Genomic DNA, 19,772 nt, shown 5'->3' with positions numbered 1-19,772 from the left:
TTGTACATAGCCCCGCCAGACCTCAGTGGAAGCGGAGGGATTGAGCCTGATGGAGATGCTGCTGCCTGAACCTCAAAGGGATCTGGAAGACCATCTAACGCGGGTCTCTCTCAGACAAAAAAAAGTCTAACAATCTTTATCTTTCATTTCTACTCCTGTCTTTTTATTCCCTTGAATTGAACTTGCGGGAATATGGTTATGGACAGCTGTAATATTAAAGAGGAACACTGCAGTTCTGCAGATAGTGTAGGTAGAATAGGTACAGGAAATGACTGCTCCCGGGTGTTAATACACAGCTCAGAGTTGGTAAGAGCTGGCAACGCCAAGGTCGTGTATTGAATACCCACGGGGATCACATTTGAATGCACTCACTGTACCGTCAGCCACTTTGTATAAAAGTGAATGTTAAGTGGCATTTGTTATTATATCTATTAATACTACAAGCTATTTTCTGTTGCGGATAGTCTTGAATCTAGCAGAAAAAAACAGAGTGCTATTCCGCTCTGCAATTCAATAATCACATGTCGTTAGACTACCTTCTTTGCGTCAGGAATAGACTGAGTAAATCCTTGGGATGTCTGCTCATCATCTCTATTAGATTACAGTCCATTAAGAGGACAGAGAGGTGTTTGTAACATCTGCATCACATGGTTAAAACTGTCTGGATGCCATTAAGACAAACAAATAAATAAACAAACAATCTAATCTAAGGTGCAAAACATGTATAACATATTATCAACATTAGTGTCATGGTTACAGCATGATGTCATGTCATAAAGAATGGCAATAACAGCTTCCTGATTAAACATGCTTGGTCCATTTGCTATGTATTAAATAGGCCAGGTTTTCAGCTCTCTGTGTCACATTTTAAGGAACGTTTTAAAATGAGCTACACTCACTCTTAAATGCACATACATTCTTGAGTATGTATTGTGGGTGGCTTGGCATGAAACATATCATGGATTAATAGCCTAGCGGTAATGTATGGTGAGATTTTCACAGCTTCTACTAGCAACCCGCAAAATGAAAAGCTGGGCTTGCCTTGGTGGGAGGCTGCTGGCGTGACTGACAACCTGAAAGAGCACTTTATGCAGCATGCCAGCAGGCCACGTGTAAGGCGTTGCCAGAACAAACAAAATGAATATCTATTAAGGAACCCTTTTGTTAGCATTTTCGACGAGGGCAGTGGGGGCTGGGGTGTCCTGGAAATCAAACCCCATGAAACATTTAGGGGGTGGATTTACAACCTAGTCTACCTTCAGTGACAAGGTAGGTAGAGAAAAGAAAAGAGCTGATCCTGAAAAACTAATTGAGCAAAAGCTATAGAGAGCGATCCATAAAAGATATGACTGACTATAGCCCAGGAGTGAGTTATTATAATATTTTTCCATGTAGGAAAAAACAAGCACAATGAAAATAAGGAAGAAAAGCCAAGCGTATGCATTGGTCGGTTACACTAATTCATCAATCATAGTTGCATTATTCATCATATTTATTAGGGTTGTCTAAAGCAATTCATTGCTATAGATGAATGGAACTTCTCCTCACAGTGCTTCCCTGGTGCTATACTACTGTAAATATTAATATCACGGCCAGTGAAAAATCATGAACTGAGCGGTGAACACCAGATGACCTGGGGATAAGCTGAGAAAATAAAAACATAAAGCCATTTTCCCAGAAAGAGCAACTGTACAGTAAAATAAATCTAGTGGCACAAAGATCTTCGTAGATTTGTAAAAAAAAAAGCAGTCGTTGAAACTCCCTGTAGCATTTCATCTTACTCCATCCTGTCCCCCCAGATTCCAGCATCTAGCTACAGTAGGGCATACTGGACTCTGATCCTGACATCAAAAGGACCAATTAAAGCCCTGGGTACTGTAGGAATGTCCACTATTGGTTCTCTTCCAGAGACCATGCACAGCGTTTCCCGTTCCCATGTAAACAGTAGCATTCCCCCACGGTGGATTGCATGCCTGCACCCACTCCCCCACCCAACCTCTGCTGCCTCAGACCATGCCAAGGAGACCATGCCAGTCTACTAAGTGGAGCGCAGTCTTAAGTGGGAGCAGACCAGAGTAGTGCAGGCACGCTGGGCCTATAAAACATATGAATCAGGGGTCCTAGACTAAAACGTAAGCCCTGGTTTCCCCAGGAGGTCCACCAGACTCGGCGCGGAGAGACCGTCTGTCTCTTATATAACCAGCTGGCAAAGCCTCACGGTGGAATAGGAAAGAGATCCAGATGATGGGGCCGAGCCAAGAGGTATAAAACACTCCAAACCTGTTTCTCTTTCGGGCCGACCCTGTGCGCCTACTCCTATGCAATAACAGTGTTCTCATGACTCTGCAACACGGGCCCTAACACACTGACAGTCCTGTCATTGTTCCCAGGTGGGCAGCGTCACTGTCAGCAATGCCAGTTATTTATAGAGAGTAGCATAGAAAGGTGCTGTTCTCCAATCTGTCACTGCTAATCATCTAAAGGCACCTTCAAAACATACATGTACGTATGTATGTATGTGTGTGCGTGTGTGTGTGTGTGTGTGTGTGTGTGTGCGTGCGTGCGAGCGAGCGAGCGTGTGTGCGTGCATGTATGTATGTATGTATGCTTGGGTGAGTTTCCAAGTAGAGTAGGTGACGTAGGTATACTGGATGGATTATATATATATATATATTCAGCATGATGCTGGTATTCTGGCACAGATCTGCCTGCTGAACAACGGGAGTAGACGATTGTGTACATTTTCCAAAGGAATAAGTTATGAGGTGCCATGTACAATATATAGTGAATCCAAGACTGTCATCAAGAATTTGGAAGAACATTTTGAACCTCTGCACCTTTTTGGCCCGCCTGCGGCAGCGGCTCGGCTGTGGTAGTGGATACTCACGCTTGGTGCACCGCTGCGATCCAGAGGCCTTACTCCATCCGTGACAGCACTGCCCTCCACAGACATTCACCCTGCAATAACACCCAGAGACAGAGATCGAGCATTGTCACACAAACAAGACAAACTCATTTTGCCTAAAACTCACTTGCTGGTGGGCCTAGTGACCCACCTGTGCCGCCCAGCCTGTGATGAACCAGTAAAACTGGGCCAGATCTGTTTTTTTGGGGTTTCCTTTTATTGGAGGTGAAGCTGGGAGTCCCTAGCCTGGTGCTGAGACTGTGGGAATTTCCCACTAATCATACATCTGAGAGTGCTGCGACTTGGGGCCCTGCAAATTCTGGTCTTGCTCCTGAATACAACAGGATCTGTGCCATTTCACTTGACTACTTAGTTTCCTTTGAGCATACTTTATTATTTTAGAACAGTGCTTTAAATTAGCTGTTTTTCTTTCTCTCTTTTGAGTGGATGTTAATACATTTCCTTATTTCGTATCAACTTGAAAGTGGTAAAAAAATAAAAAAAGTTCAGAAGTGATAAATTTAACTTGAAATTAATTAGTTTAAATGTCTCAAACAAGTAGCCTGCAGTATTGCACGTGTTTTGATATGTCAGAAATATCAAAAGGCTACCAGAAACAAATGCACTGTATCATTTAAGATGGTCTTGCAGACTATTTATTTAACAACCATCATACTGTATGTTCATGTTAATTATTATAGTGAATACTTTGGCCAGACTAAAAGCGAGTTCCTTTACCAGGTGCATGACTACAGTACAGTAAGTAGTACGTTGACCCAACATAGGCAATACATTTGTATACCAGACCACCTTGATATCCAAGAGGATAAGTAGCCTATAGACAGACAGATGAACTCTTCTGTAACAGGAACTATTTTCAGACACCCACTGGTTAACTTACCCTGAAATTTTCATTTGGTGACTTTGGTGAACGTTGTGGCTGGTCTGCCGAATGACTTGCTGGTGCTGAGTAAACTGTGTATCCTGGCGAAGCGGGATCGGGTTCGCTTGGTTGCCCATCCTACGGGTTCGGACCTGGTTACCGTAACTGGCCGTGAGCTCCACATTGTAGGCATGGGGCTGTCCTGTGGCACTGGAGCGCGAAGAAATGGAACTCACATGTACCCTGTCCGTCCCGCTCGGACCTGGCTGCAACACGTAGTATCTCCTAAAGCCACTCTGATCCGTGGACACAAATGCTGGGGACATGAATAAACCTATAGAAAACAAGAGGTCCCATCTGATCCAAGCCATATCCAGTCAGTAAACGCGTAAAGACAGAAGACTTTCTGAAAACTTTATCACAAATTCCTTGATGGTCGGATGTTTCTTCTGCGCAGTCTGAATCTGGAAAATAAAAACTCCTGACTTTAACGCAAGTAAAACAGTTCTATATCCCTGAACATATTCGTCTATACTTCGCCTTGCAGCCCGAATTTAAAAACGATAACTAAAAACGTAGTTAGTTATCTTTAAACTTTAAAAAGTGAAAAATAAAATAGTAAATAATAAATGTAAAAACGTGATCATGGATCTAAAAACAGAATATAACACTACTTTATCCCTGTTCAGGGTAGGGGGGAGCTGGACAGCAGATGTTACGGCTGCTATGGCTATGTCTGTGCAATATTTTACCCTGCAGATGAGATTGAAAACTCTTTAAAAAGTTTCACTGTGTAAAGGAGTTAGTGTCAGAACTGAACAGCCAATCTCCAGCAGACATGACGTCAGGAGTGGGACGCTTATTGGAACACACTTGTGGGGCTGAACCCTAAAAAAAAAGAAGACGTTTGGAGTGCGTAGGGCTCCTAGCATAGACTGTAAAAGATTCCTAGTCCCCAAAGATCTAAAGGAAATCCATTCCTCAAGACGCATGTACTTTCTACTTGCTGTCGGCAAGAGCGCGCGCTCCCCAAAGTGACAGCAGGCATAACCCAGGTTGTACAGCAAGTTAATGAGTGATAAGAGTATATAGCAACATGCTTACAATAATGACCATTTATAAAATAACACCCAATAAGCCAAATGTAATGTGTACAACTACTTCATGTAACAGTTCATAATTCACATTTATAAATAACATACATATGTATGTAGGCGATATGCTGTTATAGTCCTCCATTTTATTGTACTTCTGCCCCATAAAGTCCTGCATAAATCATAAAGGAACTACCATGCGTCATAAACTATAAACTACCAAATATTTATAAAGCCATGTGTGCACCTCATCCAACAACCCTCTTGTCAACAGTTTACTTGTCAACAGTTGTGCTGGGGCCATTCCTGGTGGCTTCTATTCTCCCATGGTTATCCCTAGTCGCTGTCCTCTTACACAGCAGGGTTACCAGCAAACCCTGTGTAAATTCTTCAACATTTCTTTCATTGAGGATTGCAGGGGATATTCCAGTACTGGAGTGAATTCATTGAAGACATGCACTATGGAGCAGACACAGTGGTTTTAAGGGCCCTACACCCAGATGAAAATGAGCCCCATTGAGTCATTGTGTGCGCTTTGGAAAACATGCACAGTACTGTGAAGTCGTATGACGTTGGTTCTCTTGAGTGAGGGATATCTAATTGTCTTAAAACCTCTGTCCCCCATTGAGGTTTGAAGTGGGTGGACACCACAGGAGGCTGCTGTGGGGAGGACGGCTCATAATAATGGCCATAATGGAGCAAATGGAATGGCATCAAACATCAAATGCCATTCAACTTATTCTGCTCCAGCCATTACCACAAGCCTGTCCTCCTCAATTAAGGTGCTACCAACCTCTTCTGGGGGATACTGGATACAGTGGTGTCATACATAGATGAAAAAAAGAAAGCCCTCCAGAATGAGGAAGCGGAAAGGAGGGGTTTGGGAAATGTTGCTCTGAATGTGACACACGAGGTAATGGTAACCAGAACCCAGTGTCTGTGGAGCAGCATCCTCGGAGAAGGGGACAGATCTGTGGAGAAAGACAGGGTGAAGCACGTGTCATCACCAATGATGCAACATGAAATACACTACACATACACAACAGTAAGTTGACACCCCTTTCAAATGAGTGGATTCGGCTATTTTCAGCCACACCCGTTGCTGACAGGTGCATAACATTGAGCAACCAGCCATACAAACTCCGTTTTGGTTTTCCATGGCCGAGCAGCCGCACACAAGCCTAAAATCACCATGTGCAATGCCAAGCTTTGGCTGGAGTGGTGTAAAGCTTGGCACCATTGGACTCTTGAGCAGTGGAAACTCGTTCTCTGCAGTGCTGAATCACGCTTCACCATCTGGTGGTCTGACGGACTAATCTGGGTTTGGCGAATACCACGAGAACGCTACCTACCCAATTGCATAGTGACAACTTTAATGCTTGGTGGAGGAGGAGGAATAATGGTCTGGGGCTGTTTTTCATGGTTCGGGCCCCTTAGCTCCAGTGAAATGAAACAATGACATTCTAGACAATTCTGTGCTTCCAACTTTGTGGCAAAAGTTTGGAGAAGGCCGTTTCTTGTTTCAGTATGACAATGCCCCCGTGCACAAAGCGAGGTCCAAACAGAAATCGTTTGTCGAGATCGGTTTAGAACTTGAGCCCTGACCTCAATCCCATCGAACACCTTTAGGATGATTGGAACGCCAACTGTGAGCCAGGTCTAATCGCCCAAAATCAGCGCTCAACCTCACTAATTCTCGTGGCTGAACGGAAGCAATCTCCCGCAGCAATGTTCCAACCTATAGTGGAAAGCCTACCCAGAAGAGTGGAGGCTGTTATAGCAGCAGGAGGACCAACTCCATATTAATGCCCATGATTTTGGAATGAGATGTTCGACGAGCAGGTGTCCACATACTTTTGGTCGTGTAGTGTAGCTGGGCAGAAACGCAATCCTCCAGTCACTGATTAAATCTGGGTAAGTCTCATGTGCCATAACTGTACATGTGCCCAGCAAACACAGCCAGAGTCTGAAATGAAGTCTCAAGATGTTCTGGAAAACATTTAAGTCATAGCAAGTCTGTGGGAAGGGATCAACATAGACATACACAAGCTGTATGTAAAATCTTTGTCAGTGAGCTTTCAGGTCACAATGTTTCTATACAGAATGTTACTCTTCTGATAAAGGTTCTGATGAATCTTATTTTGTAATAGAGTCCTTGCTCATGGACGTCCTGACCAAAAACTACCCATCCTGATGATTGATTCCTTATTCATTCATACCACAATGAATATCATGAAACGTGATGCCATTTTGGTGTTGCTCATAGGCAATGACCTTACCATTGTATTTCAGCTGCAGTTGGTACTTTATGAGGATGTTGTCAAGTTGTCACTGAGAAACACCAGGAATGTTGAGTAGAAACAGGAGGTTGATCAAGCATCCTGTTTCCCTGCTTCAAAGGGAGGCCTCTCCAAATGTATGACGTCATGGCAGAAAATCAGTGTGATGTTTGACAATTTGGAAGAGTTATTTTACAACTAGCAGGCAGATATAACTATATTCTCCCTGTGTCTGCTGGATATATGATAGTAAATAAGGACAACTCTTGTAATGACCATTATTTCACATTTGTATTAAATGACTGACATTTTGGGAGAGAAAACTGGTTATGATCGAGTGGTTTGGAATGCAAACAAATTGTGTAGTCAAGACCTGTTGAATATATGGAATGTATTGATACATTATTCTTATGGGTGATGGACACTTCCTTCCCAATTCATAAATTGTCACCAGATTGAAAAAATGTGCCCTTTTTATAACATGACCTTTATTTTGACGGAGTCGATAACATCAAATCAAATTTCATGAAAGAGAACTACAGCTATGACATACACAGAGTATACAAAACATTAAGTACATCTGCTCTTCCCATGACATAGCCTGACCAGGCGAAAGCTATGATCCCTTATTGATGTCACTTGATAAATCCATTTCAAAATCAGTGTAGATGAAGGGGAGGATACAGGTTAAATAATGAATTTTAAGCCTTGAAACAATTGAGACATGGATTGTGTATTTGTGCCATTCAGAAGGTAAATGGGTAAGACATGTAAGTGCATTGGAACGATGTATGGTAGTAGGTGCCAGGCGCACTGGTTTGTAATCAAGAATTGTAACGCTGCTAGGTTTTTCACGTTAAAAAATGTCCTGTCTGTATCAAGAATGGGCCACCACCTAAAGGACATCTGTGGGAAGCATTGGAGTCAACATGGGCCAGCATCCATGTGGAATGCTTTCAACACCTTGTAGAGTCCATGCCCCGACGAATTGAGGCTGTTCTAAGGGCAAAAGGTGGAAGTACAAATCAATATTAGGAAGGTGTTCTTCATATTTGGTGTACTCAGTCGATAACATGTCCATATCTACTCGTATAAAAGTAATTTTCTCCCTAAGTCACCTACACTGTAGGCCTTTCCTCCAATGCAAGGCAGAGACACAGTCCATGACAAAGAGGCACAGGCAAAGAAAAACATTTCTACGATAGAAATAAAACAACAAGTATGATAAAACAAAGGCAATGTCAAGGTAATTTTTATTTGGGAAAGAAAATCCATGAGGAGAAGATGGTAGGATCTGTCTGTAGCCCCGGGGCCCGAGGCATGATGATGATGATGAGATAGCTGTACTGTGCGGGGGCTGCCTCCATGGTGTCTGTCCCGTGTGAGTGAGGCGATACTTTCATGGCCGAGTGCTTCCCTGGTGATGAACGTCCACACTTTCCTGTCCTGCTTCACATTCGTACATTTCTCATCTGCAGAGCTCTCACTGCGCTTGCGGGATTCCAGCTTTGAGGGGGTGGGGGGGTTTATGACCAATACATTCTAACAAGGCAAGCGTGGTTCTATGATCATAAGGCTTCATCTTTGTACAATTTATGGATGCATACACTTCCTGATTTCTATAGGTTCAGCAGAGAAGGTGTCTTTTTGATGACCTGCGGGGTTGAGCTAGCATTCCTTAACTATGATTTATACCACAAGCAGACATACAAAATTACACTTAGTACATACGAGTGTATAACAGTCCTTTACAGTTAGTTGCATCTCTTCTTTCCTGTAAAAGCATGTAAAGTACTCTTGGTAAGGACCAGGGTGAGGGGTGCTGGTCTCCTCACAGTGTCCCTAGTAGCCATGTCTGCTCTGGGATAAGTTTACTGTAGGAGGTCCTTAGAGGTGTGTCTATAGTGAGGCATTCATGCTGATTCGCTGCGCAGCTGGCCACTCTGGTCCTGCAGCTCTGTGATAAGCTGTTCCAGCTCTTTGACTTCATCAATCAGGTCGCCATGGATCTCCCCAGAAGCAACATCTGTGTGCAGTTGCTGAGGAAAATCAGTGTAAAGAAATTAAACTACTACATTTGGTTAAACGTTATCGCAAAAAACCTGAGGTTGGTGAAGTAGTTCAGGATTGACTTGATGTGAGCAGTCCGATAAATCTGTATGATGTGGTGGGGTGCTGGCATCAAGACCAAGTGTACTGTACCTTGGCTTTGGTGGCCAGGCTTCTCAGGCTGAGACGAGTGGAGGACAACATCGGCAATGCCTCCTGGGGGTTACTCTTCTTTTTACTACAGTTGAGGGTCACTGTGAACCCAGAAATGTGAGAAATAGAGACAGAAAATACCTATTAACACAAATATTTGTGATTAAAAGACAGAGACCCTTATTTATGTCTATTAAAATGAGTGACTGCTGGAAGGAGACAACCACCCATCATGGAAGGGCTGGCCCAGAAGAGATGAAGGGTTTCTGGGTCGGCGTCCATGGACCTACCTGCCCTGGTGAGACACTGTGGCACCATGGACCTATGCATGACTAACAGGTCTCATATAGACACATGACTGTGGGTTATACTGCACGTGTGTGAGTCATTTCTCCTGGGACTGTTTAATGTGCGCTCCACCTCCCTCAGGGAGATTTCTGCAGTCAGTGACACTTCAGTGGGCCTCATCTCATTATGCTGAAGACACTTCCCCGCTCAAACCCGCCGCGAGTGGCCTGGCAGCTCGCAAATTAATAATAAGACGAGACCTTTTTCCCCAATGCCTGTTTAATCACTCCTGTGATTACTGTCCGAGATAAGATAATCAAAATGTCCTCTGGAACGCTTCACAGTGAATCTGCATTCAACAGGATGAAACACACAAACACCATTCATGACCCCCACAAAGTGATGACTAAAGCTCAGAAGAATCGGTGTCATCCTGTGCTGCTTTGAGAAACATACCTAAACAAAGCTACGTTCCTGAGACCAGTGATGATATTGATGGGCCATTTCCCCTGCATCGCAGTCTTTTGTCTTGGTGTTTACACGACACCTTTTATCTCGCTCTCGCACGAGGAAAGGAAAACAAGCGGCAGTCTCTTCTCCTCTCTATCTGCGCTACACCTTTTCCCTGTATGGTCCCCTTCAGCCGCGACAGCACGAAAGGTCAAAACGGCGTGATTTATGGATGAAGACCTCTTCTGCTCTACCCTCCTCGTTCCGTTCTCATCACTCTACTTTTTCTCATCCCTCTCTTCCGAGCTCTGTGGATGCAGTGTCCAGGCCCATCATAGAGGTTACAAAGTTGAGTTGAGCGAGTGAGGCTGTAGTAGAAGGGCTTGGTGGGTTCTGATTAGAGGTCGACCAATTAATCGGAATGGCCGATTAATTAGGGCCGATTTCAAGTTTTCATAACAATTGGAAATCGGTATTTTTGGGCGCCCATTTCCGATTTAATTCAGTTAAGAACACATTCTTATTTGCAATGACGGCCTAGGAACGGTGGGTTAACTGCCTTGTTCAGAAGCAGAACGACAGATTTTCACCTTGTCAGCTCAGAGTAGAGTTAACGAGAGTTAATAACCTGTTAGGCCTAGGCAGAATACTGCCCCCTTTGGAGGAATTGCGTGCCCATAGTAAACTGAAAAAAAATCTGTCCAAAATTGCTAATATATGCATTTAATAATTATTTAATTATTGGATAGAAAACACTCTAAAGCTTCTAAAACCGTTGGAATTATGTCTCTAAGTATAGCAGAACTCACAGGGCAGGCAATCTCCCAAACTAGTTTTGGGATCATGAAAGTTGGGGCAACTTTGACGCCATCGCTCCCACCCTTCCCAACCAGCTATGGATCTGGGGACACTTTCTATGTCTTCCACTAGATGTCCTCATTTAGTACAGCGTTTAATTGTTCAAATCCCGCGAGTTTTGACCCTATGGGAGTGAATTGAGTGCGTGTCGCGAGAAAATACCTGTGCGTTAGGGCGCGAATTGGTCACATTCATTCCTTTGTTCCAGCTCTCCTGGGAAGAAGTAACAATGACCGGTTGAATTGAGAATTGTTTTGTACGTTTAGAACATCCTAAAGCTTGATTCCGCACTTAGTTTGACCCGTTTAGTCGACATATAATATGTAATTTTGAAGTTTTGATGCGCAACTTTTCGGGACCAGAGGAAATTTTGGGTGCATTTCAGCTGATACTGCTAGCAGATGCTAATACAAAGACACAAGACTTGAAACCAAACAATGTTTTGGTTAAGTATGACCCCTTCCAGTACATTCTGAACGAAGACCATCAAAGGTAAGGGAATATTTATGTTGAAATTTTGTGTTTCTGTTGACTCCAACATAGCGGAGAAATATTGCTTATGTCTGAGCGCCGTCTCAGATTATTGAATAGTGAGCGATTTCTGTAACGTTAAAAATAAATGTGACAAAGCGATTGCATTAAGAAGCAGTGTATCTTTCTAACTATATGTAGAACATGTATATTTAGTCAAAGTTTATGATGTCTATTTATGTTATCTTGTGGCGCTATCTATAATTTCTCCTGACATTTTTCAGTATTTTCTGAACACGAATTCAATGTAAATGGACATTTATGGATATAAATGGCATATTATTGAAAAAAAAAAAAAAATGTACTGTGTAACATGTTTTATTACTGTCATCTGATGAAGATTTTCAAAAGGTTAGTGAATGATTTATTTTTTAATCCTGCTTTTATAATTTTATATTTTCTGGGACAAAATGGCTGCCTCTTGTCTTTGTTTCGGTGGTGGTCTAATATAAATATGTGGTGTGTTTTCGCCGTAAAACATTAAAAAAATCTGACATGCTGGGTAGATGAACAAGGTGTTTATCTTTCATTTGAGGTATTGGACTTGTTAATGTGTGGAGGTTAAATATTTCTAAGAATATTTTTGCATTGCCTGCGCCACGGTTTGAGCTAACCATTGCACTCCACGAGGAGCCTGCCTGTCACGCGAATGCAGTAGAAGCCAAGGTAAATTGCTAGCTAGCATTAAACTTATCTTATAAAAAAAAACAATCAATCATAATCACTAGCTATAACTACTAATCCAGTTTAGGCAATATTAACCAGGTGAAATTGTGTCATTTCTCTTGTGATCATTGCACGCAGAGTCAGGGTATATGCAACAGTTTGGGCTGCCTGGCTCATTGCGAACTAATTTGCCAGGATTTTACATAATTATGACATAACATTGAAGGTTGTACAATGTAACAGGAATATTTAGACTTAGGGATGCCACCCGTTAGATAAAATACCGAACGGTTCCGTATTTCACTGAAAAAATAAACGTTTTGTTTTCGAAATGATAGTTTCCAGATTCTACCATATTAAAGACCAAAGGCTCGTATTTCTGTGTGTTATAAGTCTGATTTGATAGAGCAGTCTGACTGAGCAGCAGTAGGCCCGTAATCATTCATTCAAACAGCACGTTTGTGCGTTTTGCCAGCTGCTCTTTGCAAGCACAGCGCTGTTTATGACTTCAAGCCTATCAGCCTAATGGCTGGTGTAACCAATGTGAAATGGCTAGCTAGTTAGCTGGGTGTGCGCTGATACTGTTTCAAACGTCACTCGCTTTTAGATTTGGAGTAGTTATTCCCCTTGCGCGGCAAGGGCCGCGGCTTTTGTGGAGCGATGGGTAACAATGTTTCGAGTGTGGCTGTTGTCGATGTGTTCCTGGTTCGAGCCCAGGTAGGGGCGAGGAGAGGGACGGAAGCTATACTGTTACACTGGCAATACTATAGTGCCTATAAGAACATCCAATAGTTAAAGGTATATGAAATACAAATGGTATAGAGAGAAATAGTCCTATAAATACTATATTAACTACAACCTAAAACCTCTTACCTTGGAATATTGAGGTCTCATGTTAAAAGGAACCACCAACTTTCATATGTTCTCATGTTCTGAGCAAGGAACTTAAACGTTAGCTTTCTTACATGGCACATATTACTTTCTTCTCCAACACTTTGTTTTTGCATTATTTAAACCAAATTGAACATGTTTCATTATTTATTTGAGGCTAAATTGATTTTATTGATGTATATTAAGTTAAAATGAGTGTTCATTCAGTATTGTTGTAATTGTCATTATTACAAATAAAAAAAATAAAAATACAAATTTAAAAAAAAAAAATCGGCCGATTAATCGGTATCTGCTTTTTTGGTCATCCAATAATTGGTATCAGTATTGAAAAATCATAATCGGTCGACCTCTAGTTCTAATCCATTAGTTAAGCCTGTCTCTCTTATAAATGATTAAGATCAACAGCTCTCTGGGTCTTTTCTGACAGGCTGAAGGAAAGGGGCAGCATGTGGGAGTGTTTTGGGATACCTACCACAGCCTGTGTGTGTGAGGAATTAAGTGTATGTAAGGCATGTAAGGTGTGTGTGTGTGCGCATGTGCAAGAAAAAAGGTGTGTGACCTGAGTGAAGATGAGCCCTAGCGACAACATCAACCCAAGAGATGTGTTGGGGAAGGTTGGGCTGAGTCCTTCCACATTGCTATTCCTACCGTGTTATCCTGACTCCCTCTTATGTTTAATTCAACACAGCATCCGGCTGTAATGAAAAACCTGGGGATTCTCGAGATTAACAACTTTAATGGAGTTCTCCTGTAGGACACTCTCCTTCCTTTGCCTGCTGTCTCCATCTCCATTCCACCCCCCAACCCCCTCCACACTAACACGCAAAGCAATTGTTTGGATCGGGATTGTGTCTCGCAGAGGGCAGTGGGGTAAGCGGCTTGTTTGTCTTTTTTACTCTTCTCTTGTCTGCAATCCATCAGGTCTCCTCCCTACGCGGCCTGACGCAAAGGCCTGTAGGAGACGTGACATTAAGCGTGATGGAGTGTTCGAAAGTCTCTGCCAATAAGTGGCGGCTCACGTGTGGCTCGGGTGTGTCGAAGAAACGTGTGTGTGTGTGACAGGGCCTAAAATTAACACCCGCCAAATGTGGTTAGATTTTTGGTATTGTCGGCTTAAGAATGTCTAATTCACCAGCCACGTTGCCGGTGGTTCACTCAAGGCTCAACAGTGCGAGCATTTCCTAAAAACAGTCAAGTCAAGTCTGGCACGAGTGCTAGTTGTGATTTTACAGCATAAATAAATGCTGCAGTAGCTGTTTTCAAAGTATTTCTGCCGTTTTGTTTCATATCTGGTAATGCTCCAAGCAAATCCTAATGCCATAGCTATCCCACCTCGCACAACAACACTGCCTGTCTAGGGGGCTGTGAGCACTGAGTAATGTGCTGAAAGATTTGTTTTTAAAAGCAATGCGCTCAGGCATTGGTCGAATTTACTCTAAAGTCTATTTAAAACATTTGTTTTGGTAACTACATGATTTGATATGTGTTATTTCATAGTTGTGATGTCTTCACTATTATTCTACAATGTCAGAAAGAATAAAAAATAAAAAACCCTTGAATGAGTAGGGGTGTCCAAACTTTTGACTGGTACTGTACCTGCCACAGTATGTGGGATAAGGTCTTTGCGTGTAGGGGCAGGGAGTACGTCACTCACCGTTGGCAAGATCTATGGCTCTCCTTATCACCTCCTTGAAGGCCCCAGTGTCTTTCTCCCAGCCGCTGACCTGCACCTCACAGCGATGGGCCTTGGACAGGAACTGCAAAGCCTGACACACACAAATACGCAAACACACAAGAAAATCCATGAAAAACAATTATCCCCCCAACACACAGAATGTTGTGGGCTACCATTTTTAATTAAATATTAACTTCCCATGAAGCCATAAACCCTTACCAATCTGTTGGCCACACCATTCCATTTGAGTTGTAATGAACACACTAAGTAAACACATTGAATTAATAGAAAATTAACAGAAATCATCGCTGTGGCGTGACTGGCCTATGAGAGGCAGTGGAAAGACAAATTACATAACAGGACTGTCCTCACGCTTAGGACATGATTAAGGAACAGTTTTATCAACAGCCCACTGCGTATGACAAGAATACACAGAGCCATCTATCACTGTGTGGCCACGTGCAATTTGCTCACCATTAGTTACCATCGCCTATGAGTTATCAATGAGCCTATAAATAGATTTTAACAGGCTCCAAGTCCATTACAATGATGACTTTTTCACCTCCCCTCCGAGCTCACAAAGTATATGTCATGTGTGGCGTCTGCACAGTCAAATGTCACGGGGACGTTAGAGGAATGTTAGAGGGCCTTACTTTCTCGTTGTCCTCAGGCCTGGTGCTGTGGCCGTCTCCGTAGAGCAGGGCGTAGTGACGCCAGATCTCAGCGTCAGTGCTGTGGCGGGACGTGACGCGCCCCAGGAGCTCCTGGACCTTGGCCCGCAGAGACGACGCCTGGTCGCCATGGTTATCTGTCATGTCCTCCACCACCGCTCGCACCAGGATCTCTAGAATCTGGAACACAGGAGAGTGACAATGTGAACAGACCGCTCCTCTGGTTTGAAGTGGGAGGAGTCGGAAAGAGTGGAGCGACTGCTTGTTTAAAGCGGGTGGTTGTGGTTTGGTGTGTGAACCTGACCACACTGGCTTAAATTACATATGTCCTCTCTCAACATAAACCATTTGGGTTGCCTCAATGTTGCGTGGTTGTGTCATCCTCCGTTTCTAGTTTGGTGATTGCCGTCTGAGCAGGAGGCTATTTCACACCGACGCTTTTCGCACTTGGTTTCAATTTCACCTCGCACCCAACTGAATGTGTGGCATTTGCCCCCCCCCCGCTCAAATTCAATATGCTTGGCATTGAGAGTGGAATATAGAGTGGAATAAAACTGCCAAGAATTCATGGGACTTGTTTTCTATTGTAACAAAAAATGGAAATGTATGCACAGTCACGATCATCACGCAGTACAATTAAAAGTGCTTCAATAAATAGCCGAGAGGGCAGAGCAACGCTGGATTTCAAAACATGACCTCACCCTCTTTGTTCACATTAATTAAATGCTTTCCCATATGAATAATAAAACGGTATCATCAGCACGCTGAAAACAAATAATCAAGTTACAACGCAATACACACCACTCACTCACACACGGGCATGTCATAGTCATAGCTATATATACTAACATGTTCCAGAAGCAACAAGCGGGAGAGACAGAGGATGATATCAATGAGAAAAATCTCAAAAGGTATGTCCATGTGCTCCACTAAAAGCCAGGAAGTGCAGCAGCGTTCACGGGCCTTATCCCGTCTGTCCAGGGGAATGTTATTTGTGAAGCCCTCATGCACCGCTCCGAATACCAACACTGAGCAAGCTGAGTAAAGGCAGGGGAAAGGAGACAGATGAATGGTGAAAGGTGTGAGCTAAGGGTTGGAGATGTCTCCCCTGGGTTTGTGTAGTCTGTGGGGAGTGTGTGTGAGTGTATCTCCCCATGGCAGTGTGTGCGTGCGGGTATGTGTGGTCTCGATTGGAGGGGTGTGTGTGTGTGGGTAGTCGGAGGGGGTAAACTGCAAGATCTGTGCATCTCCTCACGCGTCTGTGTGCAAGTGTGAGTCTCCCCATGCTAGTCTTTGAGTTGGTGTGTATGTCTACCATGCGCGTGCCAGGGTGGGGGGCCTGGTTTCCCAGAAGTTAGCTAAGCCAGCTCCCTTTGAAGTCGTGGCACTAGCAGAAAGCCTGTTAGTGAACAGTTTGAAACCCAGGTGTTCGCTGAGCCAAGCTTTTTACTTTATCCCACTTTTGATTGTTCACAGTAAAAATGTAGCCAAAGGTGAATGAGACCTCTAGCCTACTGCACATATCCATACAACCACTTACAGGGAGGGATTTCACATTCACAGTGACTGAATCACCAGAAGAACCCATGCATTTCTTGAAGGATGATTGTGTGTTTGAAAATCACTTCCAAATTGCATGTCTAAAGAGGCTGTTTAAAGACTCCATCCCAGAGTCTTGACACCGAGTTACCAAATGACCCAGCTCTTAGTAAGTTCAGCTGCAGGCGGGCTGGCACACTGCCTCTGCTCGACTAGATTATTGTTTAGTCTCCAGTTGACTGTGGCGTGCCCCGCCGGTGGAGGAGGAGGAGGAGAATCTGTGAGGAAGCAGATCTGAAAGCTGTAAGTGGTGTGAACTTCAACAGGCATGAGGGAGAGGAAAGGCCCCCTTTACAATAAATCTGGTCCAAACCAGACAATCAAACACCTTATAACCAGGCTTCACAGACAACTGTTCTCTATCTATACCTGGGGCTAAACCTTCCAGATGGCTTTCCAACTGAATAATGGCATAGCCAAGCTCCTAGCAATCATGTAATGTTCTTGAATGACTAAAGGCCATTAAAAGTACAATCCAGTAAAATGGTTTGATAATTCATTTGAAGAATGTTATCTGTGTAGCACTCTCTGTGTAAGAGAAGATCATAAATGAGATCTGTTGAAACGAGAGCACTTCTATAAGGGCTGTTCCAGAATGTGTGGGGTCTACTGTAGGACAGTAGGTAAGGCGAGGATGAATCCTCCCAACTGGCGGTCGTCTCAGCCCTTAAAACAACAGCCGTCTCTAGGGAATCCGGGAGTGTCTCTCCCTTCTTTCACTATATCGCTCTTTCCTTTCCTTTTCTTTTTTTTTTCTCCTCACCCTTTTTTACAGTCCCCCAAGTACAGTTCCATGGGAGTTCTGATTTAAATTAGTTTCCCTTCTCACCATTTGCATGTAACAAACTACTTGTCTATAGATGCTCTTTAGTGTGCCCCTGGTTTTCACAGTTTAAGTGTACCACTCAACGTTCTCAGGTGCTGGAACAAATGTCCTTCTGAATACCATACCATAGCAAGTATCTTGCTACACACACACTCCTCCCCGGACCCTCAGATAAGATGCCGGTCGGTGTATGTGTGTGGTCCAAAGAAAGATACTCTGTCTTCATACCGGATAAAACATTTCATAATAATAATAATAATAATCTGTGTCTATGCGAGATGGGGGTTGTGTGTATGTGAGATGGGGGTTGTGTGTATGTGAGATGGGGGTTGTGTGTATGTGAGATGGGGGTTGTGTGTATGCGAGATGGGGGTTGTGTGTATGCGAGATGGGGGTTGTGTCTATGCGAGATGGGGGTTGTGTCTATGCGAGATGGGGGTTGTGTGTATGCGAGATGGGGGTTGTGTGTATGCGAGATGGGGGTTGTGTCTATGCGAGATGGGGGTTGTGTCTATGCGAGATGGGGGTTGTGTCTATGCGAGATGGGGGTTGTGTCTATGCGAGATGGGGGTTGTGTCTATGCGAGATGGGGGTTGTGTCTATGCGAGATGGGGGTTGTGTCTATGTGAGATGGGGGTTGTGTCTATGTGAGATGGGGGTTGTGTCTATGCGAGATGGGGGTTGTGTCTATGCAAGATGGGGGTTGTGTCTATGCGAGATGGGGGTTGTGTCTATGCGAGATGGGGGTTGTGTCTATGCGAGATGGGGGTTGTGTGTATGCGAGATGGGGGTTGTGTCTATGCAAGATGGGGGTTGTGTCTATGCGAGATGGGGGTTGTGTCTATGCGAGATGGGGGTTGTGTCTATGCGAGATGGGGGTTGTGTGTATGCGATATGGGGGTTGTGTGTATGCGAGATGGGGGTTGTGTCTATGTGAGATGGGGGTTGTGTCTATGTGAGATGGGGGTTGTGTCTATGTGAGATGGGGGTTGTGTCTATGCGAGATGGGGGTTGTCTATGCGAGATGGGGGTTGTGTGTATGCGAGATGGGGGTTGTGTGTATGTGAGATGGGGGTTGTGTGTATGTGAGATGGGGGTTGTGTGTATGTGAGATGGGGGTTGTGTGTATGTGAGATGGGGGTTGTGTGGGTAATAGCAGAGGCCCTCTGCCTACTGGCTCTGAGAAGGGGTTGGTCTGACCTATCAGTTATCTGTTCTACTGGTACAGTAGCTGGAGGAAGTCTGTGGGAAATCAGGGGAGGGGAGGTGCTGGGTAAATGAGTGTTAATGTTGATTGATAGCTCTCTTCTGCCACTGGGGCACCTCAATGTCTGAAGGTAATTTCAGCCTAGAAGGTCTCAGACAAGATTCATCAGATCGGACTGTCGACGATGAAAATGTGTATCAAATTAAATCCCTAAATGGGACTTTTTGATTCAAGTTAAAGGGGAAATTGAACAGATCACTCTCCCAGATTCCTGCTGTATCCGGTTATAGTGTGAAAGGAAGAGGAAAAGTAATATCGTCCCACGGAGAGAGAGCAGGATGGAAAACGGAGTAAAGGTTTGATGTAAGCCGAGTAACGAGAGATTTGATCCATTTTCTTCTCTTTTTTTTTTTTTTACGGGGGAAATAATTATTTTCTGTCTCAAAGGAATGTGTGAGTGTGTGTGTCCATCATAACCCACAATTCATCACCGGGATCCACTTGACACGGAGAATATGGAGGGGCATGTGACAGAGGTCCTCATAAGTCACTAATTCTACTCTAGTTGCTTCTCAACATTCCATAGAAGAGGAATGCATCCTGGCCCATAAGGAGTACAGTTGTAAAGTATTCTCCCCCTCAGCCATGCAGTACTGTATAAACTAAAAACAGTCTCAGAAAACAAACAATATGGAATTAAAGAGAGGGAGAGGAAAGGAAGGTAAGTTGATGACAAAACAAGCACTT

At 43.7% G+C, this 19,772-nt stretch overlaps 2 protein-coding genes across 18 annotated transcripts in view; both read right to left on the bottom strand.

Moving 5' to 3' along the window:
• ltbp1 (latent transforming growth factor beta binding protein 1) overlaps positions 1 to 4,753 on the bottom strand; it is a 132,363-nt gene extending 127,610 nt beyond the window's left edge. For all 17 annotated transcript variants that reach the window (XM_021610250.3, XM_090239211.1, XM_021610266.3 and 14 more), the window contains exons 1-2: positions 3,807 to 4,753; positions 2,888 to 2,958 (exon numbers count right to left, since the gene is read on the bottom strand). In XM_021610250.3, the coding sequence (XP_021465925.3) occupies positions 2,888 to 2,958; positions 3,807 to 4,159 (424 nt within the window). In that variant the 5' untranslated portion in view covers positions 4,160 to 4,753. The remainder of the gene's footprint in view (positions 1 to 2,887; positions 2,959 to 3,806) is intronic.
• Positions 4,754 to 7,632: 2,879 nt separating this feature from the next.
• Positions 7,633 to 19,772, bottom strand: part of ttc27 (tetratricopeptide repeat domain 27) — a 128,709-nt gene continuing 116,569 nt past the window's right edge. The window contains exons 17-20 of the mRNA XM_021610238.3: positions 15,376 to 15,573; positions 14,702 to 14,813; positions 9,364 to 9,464; positions 7,633 to 9,200 (exon numbers count right to left, since the gene is read on the bottom strand). Coding sequence (XP_021465913.2) covers positions 9,075 to 9,200; positions 9,364 to 9,464; positions 14,702 to 14,813; positions 15,376 to 15,573 — 537 coding nt within the window. The 3' untranslated portion in view covers positions 7,633 to 9,074. The remainder of the gene's footprint in view (positions 9,201 to 9,363; positions 9,465 to 14,701; positions 14,814 to 15,375; positions 15,574 to 19,772) is intronic.

This window comes from Oncorhynchus mykiss, chromosome 1, assembly GCF_057628025.1.
Source record: "Oncorhynchus mykiss isolate SJ-2025 chromosome 1, ASM5762802v1, whole genome shotgun sequence".
In the NCBI taxonomy this organism is placed as follows: domain Eukaryota; kingdom Metazoa; phylum Chordata; class Actinopteri; order Salmoniformes; family Salmonidae; genus Oncorhynchus; species Oncorhynchus mykiss.
This window is presented reverse-complemented; position numbering and strand designations above follow the sequence as displayed.